The sequence below is a fragment of the Globicephala melas genome, chromosome 12 (assembly GCF_963455315.2).
Source record: "Globicephala melas chromosome 12, mGloMel1.2, whole genome shotgun sequence".
NCBI lineage: Eukaryota > Metazoa > Chordata > Mammalia > Artiodactyla > Delphinidae > Globicephala > Globicephala melas.
The window spans coordinates 1,283,118-1,297,097 of record NC_083325.1 but is presented as its reverse complement, the minus strand read 5'-3'; the positions used below and the strand labels follow the sequence as shown (position 1 = coordinate 1,297,097).

Genomic DNA, 13,980 nt, shown 5'->3' with positions numbered 1-13,980 from the left:
GCTCTGATTTCCCCATCATTTCTAAAGCATATTTTCACTGGATTTCAGATTTGGGCATGACAGTTCTCTTCTTGCAGCATTTGAAAAATGTTGTGCCAATTCCTTCTAGTCAGTTTCTGTGGTTTCTGTTAAGAAGTCTGCTGCCATTTGAATTGCTTTCCCGTGTATGTTCATTTCTCTGACACTGCTTTTGGTTTTGTTCCCTTTCTTCAGTTTTCATGAGCTTGGCTGCGCTGTGTCTCGTTGGTCTCTGGGTCTGTCCTCCTTGGGGCTTGCTCAGCTGCCTCAACCTCTGCAAATGGCTTCCAGCCGCCGCCCCTTCAGCTGTTCCTTTGGCCCCGCTTGGCTTTCTGCTCCTTCCAGGGCTCTGATTGTCGTTGCTGTCACAGCTTTTGTGACGGTCCCTCAGCTTCTCGAGTCTCTTCTTTTGTTCCCCTTTCTGCTCAGATTGGGCAGTCTCTGTTCTTGTGTTTCCCACTTCGCTGGCCCTTCCCTCTGCTCTCTGCTCTGCTGCTCAGGCAGCTCACTGAGGGCTTGTCCTGGTCGTCGTGGCTTCAGTTATGAAATTTCTATTTGGTTCTTCTTTACATTTTCTTTGGTTAGACTTTGTTTTTCTTTGATGAGATTTTCTGTTTTTTTCTTCATTTGTTTCAAAAATGTCTGTAATTTCTCATTTCGTCACAGCTCCTCTAGCGTGTTTGTCATGTTGGTGTTGGCAAGTACTGGTTTTCCTTTTTCATTCAGTTTGAGGTCCTTCTGGTGTGATTAGTGATTCTCTGTTGGAAACTGGACATCCCGGCACTGTGTCACGAGACTCCGGATGTTAGTAAACATTTTGTCTCGCCTGGCTGGCGCTGCTCTGCAGACGAGGGGCCTCCTCAGTCAAAGCCCTGGTTCCCCGCCAGCCGGTGTGGCCATGGGAGGCGGTGGGGGTGGGGCTGGGGGCGCCTCACGGCTCCCACGTGGCCTCCGCCGACGCTGCCGTTCCGCCTGGCGGGGGTGGGAGTCCCCGCCTTCCTGACGACCTTGCTGGCTTTGGGGGGCTGGGCCACGGGCTGTTCTGTGGTGTTTGGCTGGAGCGCAGTCTTGTCTGCACGTTTTTTGTCTCGCAGGTCTGCCCTTTGCCGCCCTGTGGCCAGAGATCAGCGCTTGGCGTTAGGGTGGGCATTCTCTATCCTTTGGTGGCCGCTTTTTCGGCTCCAGATCTGGGAAGTCTGAAGCCGTATTGGGTGTTTGGGGCCCCAGCCAGCCTGCTTTCTTCTGTCCGCCTTTCAGTCATCTGGTGTTTGTTTTCTGTACAATGTCCAGGGGGTTTAGTTGTCTTCAGAGCAGGAAGACTGGGGGAGGTAATACCTGCTCAGTCTTGTGGCCAGAAATCTTATTTTCTACTTTAAAAAGTTTGTTAACCTGGGGGGCGGGTCAAAGTTGTTTTTGACATGTTTTTTGCCTTATAGTAGAGAAGGCAACCTGTCCTATAAAATATGGGTGAAGTCCTGGGGCGAGCGACCCCCGTAGGCGGGTCCTGAGCCGCACTGAGCACAGGTGCGTGAGACATCACGTTCTTCAGCAGAGACTTTGGTTTCTCTTCTGTTTCCACTTAGAGGGAAGTAGTATCAACACACGTTTAGGAAAACAAAAAGCTTATTTTTAGACATAAGCAAAATTCCCTTAATCCTGTCTTCCTAATGCATTATTCTGAGTAGGATTTTGAAATATTTTCTTCTATTACCTTTTCACGCTGAGGCTTTAAAGCACAAATGTATTATCTCTTCCTAATGATATCAAAAGCTTATTGATGATATATGTGAATTAGGTGGCACTGCTTGTGCGACTCACCACATCAGTTGGCCTCTGACACTCATAAAATCTCAGTATATCTGCCTCTGATTTTATGTGCAGAAATTCTAGAGCTGATGCTTTTTATCCACATTGCAAGATCAGTGCTTATCTGGGTACAGATGGGTCAGAAATCCTCAGAAGATGGGGGAAGCTGTTACAAAAGTCAGTGATACGGGTTTATAACAAAGGGAATTTTAAGTTATTTCTGAGTGTGGCTTCAGCACTCCCATCTGCAGCAGTTTGAATGCTTTTCCTGTGTTGGCTTCTTACCGTATTTGTGGAAAACCGTCAGAGCCTGTGTTGTTTTAGAGGGAGTTAATATGCCATCATTTCTGTTTTGCTCATTTTCTTGTTTGAGTTGATTCGCCCTGAGAATTGTCCATGATTCTAACCCAGCATTTTTTTCTTCTGAAATGGATAAAATGTATCGCAATCGTGGTGACATTTACCATCTGACTGGGCTGCGAAGCAGCGAGGCGCTAGATGATCAGTGTGAGCGGGCACTGGGGGATGCTGGGCTCTTTGGCAGTGGTGGAGGCGGGCAGCCCAGACCCCACAAGCCTCTCCTTGTTCCTTTGGCTGCTCTGTGCCAGAGCTCTCTCACGATCTGCTCTTAGATGTTGTGAAATGGAATCTTGTCATAGTGCTTCTCCTAATTTAATTCTTTGGAAATTACTGTTTCTCATTTCTTAGTTGTACCCATTTCTTTTAGAGGAATATGTAGTATAAATATTTTTTTCAAGTTGATTATAAAATTACTGCTTTCCAGTCTTGCATATTTCCAGCTCCATTTGATCTGTTTTTAGTTAGCAAAAGATTGGCTTATTTTTAGTTCATATATTGGATTGTAGTATTTGAAATACGTATTTTCTGAACCTGAGTAAGTGTACTAAGACAGTACATGTTTTTAACAGCATTCGACTATGACGTCAACATTGAGGCGACTGGGTGAAGACATATTCAAAGGAGTAGTGACCAAGGGCCTTCAGGGTAATTCTTTCGAGCATTCTGGGGAGAGTAAACCAAAGACAGCTGCTTTCTTTAAGAGCTCCAGTTTACCACTGAGATTTTTATCAACTCTAATTGTTCTCAAAACAGTCACACAAGGTAAGCTTTCAGATGTGCTTGTGGTATAATCTCTTGTCAGTAACCAGAAGAGAATCCTCCGTAGTGGAGCAGTTCTTACACTATAGTTGAATATATTTTACATTTTCAGAATGAGCTTTTAAGTTGTTTTATACTTGTGACCCACTGTTAGAAACTACTTTAATTGCTGAATTTGAGAAAAATGAGTGGTGGGTTGGCTTTGTTGCCCCTCCCAGAGGCCCTTGTTGATGCTCTTAGATCACGTGCCCATAGCAACCTTTGCTGCCACTGCCCTTACGTTTCCCGCGTGGTATTGAGATTGCTATTAATAGTTTACTGATTCCCACTAGAGCAGGGCCTGGCGGACTAGAGCCCATGGGCCAAATGTGGCCCACCACCTGTTTTGTCAATAAAGTTTTATTTGAACACAGTTATGTTCATTTGTTTCCTGTTGTCTCTGTTTTTGCCATATAACAACAGAGCTGAGTAGCTGGCAACAGAGACAGCCTGCCCTCCAGAGCCTATAAAGTTGTTACGTGGCCCTTCACAGAAAAGGTTTCTCAGCCCCCACACTCGTGTGTAAGTTTACCGCCTTGTTGCCCACTGTACACCCTGCACCCAGCCTGATGCTTGATGTATACGAGGGAACGAGGAAATGAATGCATTAAAAATGTTTCCTTCAGGGACTTCCCTGGTAGTCCAGTGGTTAAGTCCCCGCGCTTCCACTGCAGGGGGCGCAGGTTCGGTCCCTGGTCGGGGAACTAAGGTCCTGCATGCCGCATAGCCAAAAAAAAAAAAATGTTTCCATCAAAGTTGGCCGTTTTTAGTACAGTTTTGATATACAGCTATAAGTAGTTATCTTTTTTGGATTATTAAATATGAGAATTTGTGTTAAGGTGAGTGATACCAATGTAGTCAAACAATAAATAGACCATCTTTCTTCCTTCCCTGTTAAATTATATAACTCAGTCTGGTTGGTTGTTTTTTTAAGTGCGCAGTGGTGGTCAATTATTTTGCCTACTTTCTCTGAAGTATATTCTCCTGATTATAAGGAATTTAAGGGAAAAACCAAACTGTGACTCTTATTTTCTTAACAGATAGGGTGGTAACTGCCTGAAAGGTTGTTTGTGAGAAGGGGTATTAGCCAAGCCAGAGTCCACCGCATGTCAGCATACATGATAGCGTCATTTGATACAAAGTGGTATTCATTACCGATGGAGCGAATGGAAAGGAGAAATAAGCAGGAAGGGATTCGGTGCCTCCTGTCCCCCTTCTGTGCAGCACAGTATTGGCCGTGCTGACCACCTGTGGTGACCTTAAACAAGTGGGAATGAACCTTGGAAAGGAATAGAGAAAACTGGTAACTCATGGGTACTCTGTGTAAGTCTGACAGTCAGAGAAACTGGCTGAGAGATCAGTATGCTGTGGTCTGAATGTGTGTCCCCCTCAAAGTTCACCTGAGGAGACCCTAATCCCCAGGGAGGTGGTGTCAGGAGATGGGCCTTTGGGAGGCGCTCAGGTCGTGAGGGTGGTACCCAGATGAACAAGACCCCACAGAGCTCCCTCGGGCCTCCACCACGCGAGGACACAGCAAGAAGACCGTGAAGGAGGAGGAGGGCCCTCGCCAGATGCCAAACCAGCAGCACCTCGACCCCAGACTCCCAGAGCTGCGAGCAGGACCTTCTGTCCTTTCCCAGCCGTCCAGTCTCTGGCATTGTGTTACAGCAGCCCAAGTGGTCTAAGGCCTAATCTGGGTTTCAGAAAACGGGCTCCAGAGGAAATTCACAAAAGTCCGTTGATTTTGACTGCTGTCGTGACTAGAGCGTAACTACCGTGACCATCAGTAACAAGCAGCTGTAATGTGTGAAAAAAAGAGATCTTGTTCATGTAAGCAAAACAAAATAATGTAAAAAATGTGGATATTAATCTAACATGGGATCTGTAAAACCTCATCTGTTGTGAAATACAACAGGACATAAGTAAAGATTTGGTGAATAATGGGTGAATGAGCAGGTTGGTAACGATTATCGCCGAAGTTAAAGGGCAGCGATAAAGGACTTTCGTTCTTCTTACCCGGGAAGACCAAGAGTATTATTAGAATCTATAAGACACCCCAGGTGGCTGCATCTAATGGTACCAATTAAAATTCCAGTATGGTTTGTGTAAGCTGAGAGAGTAGTAGAAAAGTTTATTTGAAAGAATATTTGCAGTGAGTGTGCTAATTTAAAGGAAACAAGTGAAATAGCAGCCTGGGGCGGAGGCTTTGCCTTCGCAGATTGTAAAACAACTGTGATGTGTAGTAATAAAAATGAGTAATATTGATATAAAGCCTTATAATAGGAAAATAGTCCCGAATTGTCACACAACTGGCACTTCGTGTGCACTTACTGAATTAATGAATTTGATTGCTTCCTGGTCCAAGTCAGTTTTTTAAGAACATGGAATCATAAGCCAGCCCCTGTGGAGCTGGTCCCCTGGTCCCCTGTCAGCCTTCACTTGTCAGGTGCCCCAGAGAGGTCCTGAGGACTGGAAGGGGGCCGTTGGGTCTCAGCCAGAAAGCCGAGGAAGAGCCAGGAGAGCAGGAGGGCACCTAGGAAGCGCCGTTAGGGGCGGTGGTGCACGTGTGGGGAAAGGGGATTGAGGCACACGCCGTCTTGCCACGCGCTGCAGCAAGTTCCGGGAAAAGTAAAAAAGCAAGCGTAAGAAAAGCTCTTAAATTAAACAGTAGACTGGGTGAGAGGACATCTCCTACTTATAAAATAGAAGTGTCTGTTACAATATCGGTAAATTCAGTAGAGACAATGGAGAATAGATGTGTTGGATGATACACATAATATTAAATGCTTAATAACCCCAAAATATGTGGGTCTGTAAGGTGATTTCCTGTTCCACTGACTGGACAGTGTGGGTAGATTGTTCCTGAGAATCGACGCAGGTAGTGATCGTTGGTGTGGATTTGACACTGTCATGTCAAGCCCTTTGTATGTTGTCTGAACATGGTTATCCCCATTTGAGTGGTTCTTAGGTCACAGAGCCTAGACCTTTGTGCCGGGGCCACACAGCAGTGTTTGACAGCGTGGTTCAGCTCAGCTCTTTCTAAAGCCCACCTCTTGACCCTCCAGTGTGACTCCCCGAGACCATCAGAGGTAGTAATAGCAGACACCTACACAGTGCCTGCTGTCCTGGGCTAAGCGCCGCATACTGGCTGCTCCGACCCTTCCAGCAGGGTGGCGAGGGGGCAGCATTCTCTCACCCCCGTCCTGCAGGTGATACGTGGAGGCTAAGCCTGCGCCCTCCGTCACTGCTGTGCGGCTCTCTGACATTCACTGTGAGCTGCGACCTCAGACCCGTCACACAAAGCGAAGTGATCGGGGAATGTGCCACCGGAGGGGACATGTACAGCTTTGATCGCACTGTAGTTTAGGATCACTTTTGAAGTGCATTCTGGTTTCAGGAGCCACCAAGATGTATGCTAACGTTTAATAAGACTTGTTGTAAGGAAACAGTTCAAAAGGGAACGAAGTCCCAGGTTGCTGGTGTGCTGTCTGCGCTGGTGGAGAAAGTGGGTGGGTTCTCGTGCTGTTGCCGGTCTTTTTCTAGCCACACTCGGTGGTTTCAGGGTTCCTCCCCACAGGAACCTGAGAAGGGACGTGGGGTTGTCATTTTTACAGAAGAACAAACTGTAAGGGAGCCAGATCTTTCTCGAGGACAGAGAAATGTCATGCGTCATCAACAATGATACTGCATAGGTGTGGGAATCAGCGTGAAACATTTTAATACAACTCTCTGTGCATGCACACTTGATCTTTACACGTGATCCGTGTAAAGATACGAGCATTAGAAGAAGTGATAAGAATCTTACGTGATGGGATTACCTGTCTTAGGGACAGCCTTCTCCTGTTGGACTTAATGTGTGCGTCAGGGCTTGTTCTGTAGGCCTGCCCTACCCGCTCTCGGCCCGCGACCTACACAGGTTTGTGTGTTTGTGATTATGCTGTCACCCCTCAGCCTTAGAGGGGTGCGGGGTGTGACTGCCGTGCTCCGGGGCAGGAAGGCTTGGCCTGGGGAGGCGGCAGCATGACCGGCAGGTGAGAGCTCAGCTCTGCAGCCACAGGCTCAGCCCCGTCAGTGATGTGCAGCGTGGGCCCCTCCCGTTTCTGTGTTTGCAGCGCGGCGTTCTGGCGTCCAGCAGGCCCCTAAGCAGTACGCTAGCCACTCTTCTTGTGGCCGTCATTGCTGTTTGCTGTTATTAAACCGCTCAGGGTTGATTTCCCCTGAGACAGAATCGATCTGTTGGATGCCGTTGGGTTTCTGTCGCTGCTCAAATGGACCACGTAAACACTTGGTTCTTTGGGCTCAGCTCCGCTGGGAGGCTGGGCTGGGCTGGGCTCCTCCCCCATGCGGCCCCTCGCCTGCACCTGTCTACACCGCACCAGGGGCTGCTGGGCTGGAGGTCTCTGCCGCCTTCTGCGGTCACAGTCCCAGGTGGGCCCGGCCGCAGAGGCGGAGTCACTGCCGAGACTCGATCCGATCCGATCCTCGAGCCGGCCGTCGCCCACCGATGGCCTCTGATCAGGACTAAAACGTGGTCTTGTTGAACGTCGGGACGTTTCTTAAACACTCAGTAGTACAGCATGTGTATAGAAAGAAACCAGGTTTGGCACAGTTGGTAACTAAACTTTTTTAGAATACTCTTTCAGAGGTTAAATTGGTTTTTAGGAAATCTTCATTATTCGGGAAATTAAAGTAAGGAGGTAACTTTTAATTTCCCCTCGAAAGATTAGACCACTTTAAAAAAATAACCAGGGCTTCCCTGGTGGCGTAGTGATTGGGAGTCCGCCTGCCGATGCAGGGGACATGGGTTCGTGCCCCGGTCTGGGAAGATCCCACATGCCGCGGAGCGGCTGGGCCCGTGAGCCATGGCCACTGAGCCTGCGCGTCCGGAGCCTGTGCTCCGCAACGGGAGAGGCCACAACAGTGAGAGGCCCGCGTACCGAAAAAAATAAAAATAAAATAACCAAACACCATCTTTGTATCCCCTCCAAATTAATAAAGGACTACTTTTTAAGTTTGCAAACCTGCTGTATCGTGCAGCCTTCGGCCTGTTTAATCTGAGGCAATGCCGAGTGAGAAGGGAGAGGACTTGGCGTCAGATGCAGCAGGGCAGCACGCATAGTGGTGCTTGTACCCGGGAGCGGCCGTCAGCGCTCTCCCGCCTCAGCACGGCAGCTCCGGAGAGCAGCTGCAGCTTTGCCGACCTACATACACGGTCGCTTTGCAGTGCTCTGTGAAGCTCGGAAGTTAAGTGCAGTAGTGTGCCTTGGGCCAGATGCTACCAGAAGTAAAGATGAAGTGTGTTATAAATTGACGCAGAGGCACAGATCTTAAGTTCTAAAAATTCTTTCACGTGTTTTAATTTCACACAGGTTATTCCCAGCTTCTCATTCTTCTTTCTTAATAAATTTATTTATTTATTTTTGGCTGTGTTGGGTCTTCGTTGCTGCGCACAGGCTTTCTCTAGCTGCGGTGAGCGGGGGCCACTTTCGTTGCGGTGCGGTGGCTTCTCTTGTTGCGGAGCACAGGCTCTAGGTGCGTGGGCTTCAGTAGTTGTGGCATGCGGGCTCAGTAGTTGTGGCTCACGGGCTCTAGGGCGCAGGCTCAGTAGTTGTGGCGCACAGGCTTAGCTGCTCTACGGCATGTGGGATCTTCCTGGACCAGGGCTCGAACCCGTGTCCCCTGCATTGGCAGGCGAATTCCTAACCACTGCGCCATCAGGGAAGTCCCAGCAGCTTCTCATTCTTAGTAATTAGGGCTCTAATTATTTCTTTAGTTTGCGTAGCATGGACAGCAAAGAAGAGACAAAACCTGAGGCCAGAGGACAGGAATTTAGTGGTGATCCTGTCATATTTTCAGTGTGTTTCACAACACTTCTGAGCCTTCTTTAAACAGAACTTTTCAGCAGAAAAATTAACTCACTAGTGCGGGAACAGCATGAACAGTTTCTGTTGCTTCGAATAGTGTGTTGAAAGAGTTTTAGAAAACTGGAATGTTCTTGCACATTTGAAAGCACGGTGTAAACCTTTGTAGCCGTTGAAGTATCTTAACTCATCTGCGTTGATCCCGGTCACATCAGTGCTTCCCAGTCACCCATGGAACATCTTGGAGAACGTTCCAGGGCTCCTGACCGCAGGTGCCGTCCCTGCGTCGGCTGTGGTCGGATCTCCAGCCATTTGTCACGGTGGAGGCATCGCAGGAGACTCCGGGCGGGTCAGTCTCCTGAGGCTCTTTGAGGGGCTCCTGTTTGGTCTGGATCAGAGGGCAGAAACCCTGGTTTAAAACCCACTGAGCACGTTTGTATGAACTTGCATTTTGAAACAGGTGACCGTGTGGCAGCAGTAGCAAGAAAATGTAATCTCAGGAGCGTTGTCAAGATCACGGTGCTAATGCTGTTGAGATCTGTGGACGCACGCGGTAGTTACAGTCAGATACGGGGACCAACATTCCTTGTGGTGTTTCCTATTAAGCATCCATCGTTTTCTTTCTTGATGTAAAGAAGGAACGGTGTTTATTGTGACTTAAGCGTTACAGTAGGGAAATTCTGAACGACTTTTGCCCTGTCATAATGTAATGTCCCTCCCCGTTGGCCTTCAGCCTGTCGCCTCTGGTCGTTCAGTTTTTCCTTTCCTCTTGGATCCATGGAAGTGGCGGTGTTCCCTTCCTGCCGTCCGCGTCCGTTACCAGCTGGACCACTGACGCAGCCGCTGTTTGACGCCCTGTCTTTCAGCCGACTACCTGGCGCAGGCGTTTGACTCTCTGTGTCTGGACTTGAAGGCGGATGAAGGGAAGAGCCTGTTCCTGGAGTACCAGGCTGTCCCGGTGGTGCTGAGCCACCTGAAGATTTCCAGCAAAGGGCTCCTGTCCTGCGTCGTCGACAGCCTGCTGCAGATGACAGTGGAATCCAGTGAGTGTTACATCTCTTCTGACAGTGTGACTCTGCGGGTCAGGCCCTGGTGCCTCTTATACCCTAAATGCTGTGTGGTAGCGTCTTTAGTCCCACCCCTGACCCTTCGTCCACATTTGCACGAAATCGGCGCAGTTTCCAGGGGGCCCCGGTTGTGTGGATTCGTTCTGCGGCGTCACTCCCGTCCTCGCGCCTCTCTCTGCGCTCTGTGTCCCGTGTTGTCCCTGAGGCTGGGAGGGAGCGGGGCCCTCAGACACGTCCCCACCTGCAGGGGGGGTGGGGACCCGGTTCCCTCCGGCGGTCGTGCTGGGGTAGCGCGCTCTTCTGACTTGCGGGCGGTGGCCCCTCACCTAGCCTGGATACGGACGGGGGTGCCGAGCCCGGGTGCTCTGGTTCGCTTTGGCTGTCTTGTTGTTTGGACCCCAGGTGAGCTCTCGACTTGTAAGAAGCAGCATTTAGCTTCGGTCATTCCTTTTCACGTGGAGCTGCTCCTTTTCCCTGTGTTGCATTTCTGATCATACCTTTCAGGAAGCGGAGCCCACAGACGGGACCTGAGCCTGGGAGTGAGTGCGCGAGGCCGGGTGCCCGGTGGCCGGCCTCAGGCAGGGGCTTTGTAGGCAAGACACAGAAGCAAAGCGAAGCACCTGTGTATTTGTGTCTAATATAATGTTTGCCTTATTTGGCTGTTAGGATCGTTGTTCTTGAGTTCGGTTTCTCAGATTCTGGTTGGGTTCTGCTCTGTCTGGTGGGCTGTGACCTGGGGGGACTGGAGCCACCTAGTCTGGTGGCCGCCTTGTTTACTGACTGTCGTGACAGTATTTGGGGAAAGTGTACTGGGTTCCCGGCGCTGGGTGGCAAGTTCAAGAAGACTGGTCCTCGGTGCGGAGGTGGAGAAGCGGTAGGAGCTCCGTCCGTCCTGGGCCCCTGTGGCCGCAGGGTCCCTTCTCTGCCCAGCCCCGCTGCTCCCCAGGCGTGAGGGCTGCCCTTAGCTGTGCAGGCAGAGTTCTTTGAAAGCTGCTGTGACGCGTTTCCTTGAGTGTAAATTGAGGGCTGTGCGTTGATTTACCTGAACATACGTATTGTGAGCACACTGTTATTTTTAGATTGAGGGCTTCTGATGATCTGTTTCGGGCGTGAATGTAAATCATACAATACCTGAGCAATGTGCTTTTAGAAAACTACTCGGTGGTTTCTTTTTTTTCTTCCTGTCAGTGGTAAAAGCTGTTACTTATCTGGGTTTAGCTGTGTAAGGACATGAGTCTTACTTTATTTTAAAGAATACTTTCCTTTTCTTGTCAGACGTAGTTTGAATGGAACATTTAAGTTTGTGTTTGTGTTGTTAGTTTATTCTCTTGTGTGCCCCAGAAGCCGTCTGGTCCAAGGTGACACACCTGAATGGCAACAATGTGTTTGAGTACATTTTGCACACCTTGTTTTTTTCAAGTATAATTTACTTTTATTATAAAAGTAATAGAAATTTGGAAACTGGCAAAAAACCAAAAAGTCTTAGTATCCAAAAATATGTACATTTGCAAGCACACCCTGCTCTATTGTGCTTTTTCCAAGTACTTTTTTTTTTTTAAACATACTGAAGGTTTGTGGTGACGCTGCCTTGAGCAAGCCGGTTGGCACCATTTTTCCCCCAGCATTTGCTCACTTCCTGTCTCTGTGTCACATTTTGGTAATTCTCACAGTGTTTCACACTTTTTCATTATTATTATATTTGTTGTGGTGATCTGTGATCAGTGGTCTTTGATGTTACTCTTGTAATGGTTTGGGGGGGGTCATGAACTGCACCCTTAGAAGATGGTGAACTTAATGATGTGTGTGTTCTGACTGTTCTGCCGGCCGCTGTTCCCTGACACACAACAGTATTGAAGTTAGGCCAGTTAATACCCTACAGTGGCTCAAAGTGTTCAAGTGAAAGGAAGACTCACACGTCTCTCACTTTAAATCAAAAGCTAGAAATGATGAAGCTTAGTGAGGAAGGCATGTCGGAAGCCAAGATAGGCCTAAAGGCAGGCTTCTTGAAACAAACACTTAGCCGAGCTGTGAGTGCAAAGGAAAAGCTCTTGAAGGAAATTAAAAGTGCTACTTCAGTGAACACAGGAATGATAAGAAAGCAAAATAGCCTTCTTGCTGATTGCAGAGAGTCTCGGTGTCTGGACAGAAGATGAAACCAGCCACAGCGTTCCCTTAAGCCAAAGTCTAATCCAGAGCAAGGCCCTGACTCTTCAGTTCTTGAAGGCTGAGAGACGTGAGGAAGCTGCAGGAGAAAAGTCTGAAGCCGGCGAGGTCGGTTCTTGAGGTTGCAGGAAAGAAGCTGCCTCCGTAACATGAAAGAGCGAGAGGAAGCAGCAAGTGCTGGTGTAGAAGCTGCAGCGAGTCATCCAGAAGATCCGGCTGAGAGAATTCACGAAGCTACACTGAACAACAGCTTTTCAATGCAGATGAAACAGCCTCCTATTGGAAGATGCCATCTAGGACTTTCATAGCTAAAGAAGTCAATGCCTGGGGCTTCCCTGGTGGCGCAGTGGTTGGGAGTCCGCCTGCCGATGCAGGGGACGTGGGTTCGTGCCCCGGTCCGGGAAGATCCCACATGCCGCGGAGCGGCTGGGCCTGTGAGCCATGGCCGCTGAGCCTGCGCGTCCGGAGCCTGTGCTCCGCAATGGGAGAGGCCACAACAGTGAGAGGCCTGCGTACCGCAAAAAAAAAAAAAAAAAAAAAGAAAGAAAGAAGGTGAAAAACATCGAGTCTGTCTATTTTTACCTTTTTTATTGTAAAATATATACAACATAAAATCTCTCATTTTAACCATTTTTAAGTGTGCCCTGTTGGTTGCACCGCTCGGTTTAGGCAGTGCTGACACCCAGCCGTGGAAGGTGGGCACTGGCACCACCGCTCTTTCCTTCTCCCCACCTCCACTTCCCGGCCGTTTAGTTTGTATCTTTCCTGTGACGGCAGAATCTGCACATTTGCTTCATGCTAGTTTCTTCTTCTTACTTTGCTTTATATTAGTTTTACATTTAATCACATTCAGCACTCAGGATTAGTCCTTTGACTGCAACCTCTGCATTTCTGTTCTTAATTCTCAATGATCTCTTTTTTTTAATTAATTAATTTTATTTATTTATTTTTGGCTGCATTGGGTCTTTGTTGTTGCCCGCTGGCTTTCTCTAGTTGCGGCGAGCGGGGGCTACTCTTCGTTGCGGTGTGCGGGCTTCTCACTGCGGTGGCTTCTCTTGTTATGGAGCATGGGCTCTAGGCGCGCGGGCTTCAGTAGTTGTGGCTCGCAGGCTCAGTAGTTGTGGCTCGCGGGCTCTACAGCGCAGGCTTAGTAGTTGTGGCTCGCGGGCTCTAGAGCGCAGGCTCTGTAGCTGTGGTTCATGGGCTCAGTTTCTCCGCGGCAAGTGGGATCTTCCTGGACCAGGGCTCGAACCCGTGTCCCCTGCACTGGCAGGCGGATTCTTAGCCACTGCGCCACCAGGGAAGTCCCTGAACGATCTCTTAATCTTGCTCCCTCGCCTGTGTGCACCCCCCAGTTTAGGAGGTGCTGTGGAGGCTGCTTCGTGTTGTGTTGGAAGCGCTGCCGGGGCGCCTACACTCAAGGAGGTCCCGTCTGAATGCTCATGCTGGGTCGCACGTGGTGCTTCGCGGCTGTCTCGAGAGGCCAGAGGGCAGCCCGGCCTTCCCAGCAGTGGTGCCCTGCTGCTCTCCTGGGTGGTTGATAGCTGCTTCCTCCCTCAAGCCCACGGTGTAGCCCTTGGATGTTGCCTGGGTTGCTGTTGTGCTCGTTGGATCTGCAGGTCCAGTTCTGTGTCCACTTAGCATTTCACATATAACATAATATGTAATCTTTTTCTTTTATTAACTTTATATCGTTAGGAACACCAGTTGTCCTCATGGATCTTTTTTGATGGTTTTCCATATCTTGGCTTCTTTCTGGTCCTTTCTTTTTTGTTTTCATTCTCTGTGATGATCGGATTGTTATGATAGTAATCTAATTTTCAGCTCTGTCCTTTCGGTTTCTTGATGTTTTAATTTATTCTTTAATGGTGGTGTTTTGATTCTCTCTCTCTTAAATCCTGTTTATC

The 13,980-nt window shown here is 48.8% G+C and overlaps 1 protein-coding gene across 17 annotated transcripts in view; it reads left to right on the top strand.

Annotated features, from left to right (window-relative positions):
• The window catches only part of CCDC138 (coiled-coil domain containing 138), a 66,687-nt gene that overhangs the window by 28,196 nt on the left and 24,511 nt on the right, over window positions 1-13,980 (top strand). For 12 of the 17 annotated variants that reach the window (XM_060309743.1, XM_060309741.1, XM_060309740.1 and 9 more), the window contains 2 exons: window positions 2,754-2,946; window positions 9,710-9,886. In XM_060309743.1, the coding sequence (XP_060165726.1) occupies window positions 2,754-2,946; window positions 9,710-9,886 (370 nt within the window). Of the gene's footprint in view, window positions 1-2,753; window positions 2,947-3,405; window positions 3,575-9,709; window positions 9,887-12,035; window positions 12,423-13,980 lie in introns of those variants that run through there. The other 5 variants (XM_060309745.1, XM_060309744.1, XM_060309749.1 and 2 more) reach the window with 3 other exon arrangements.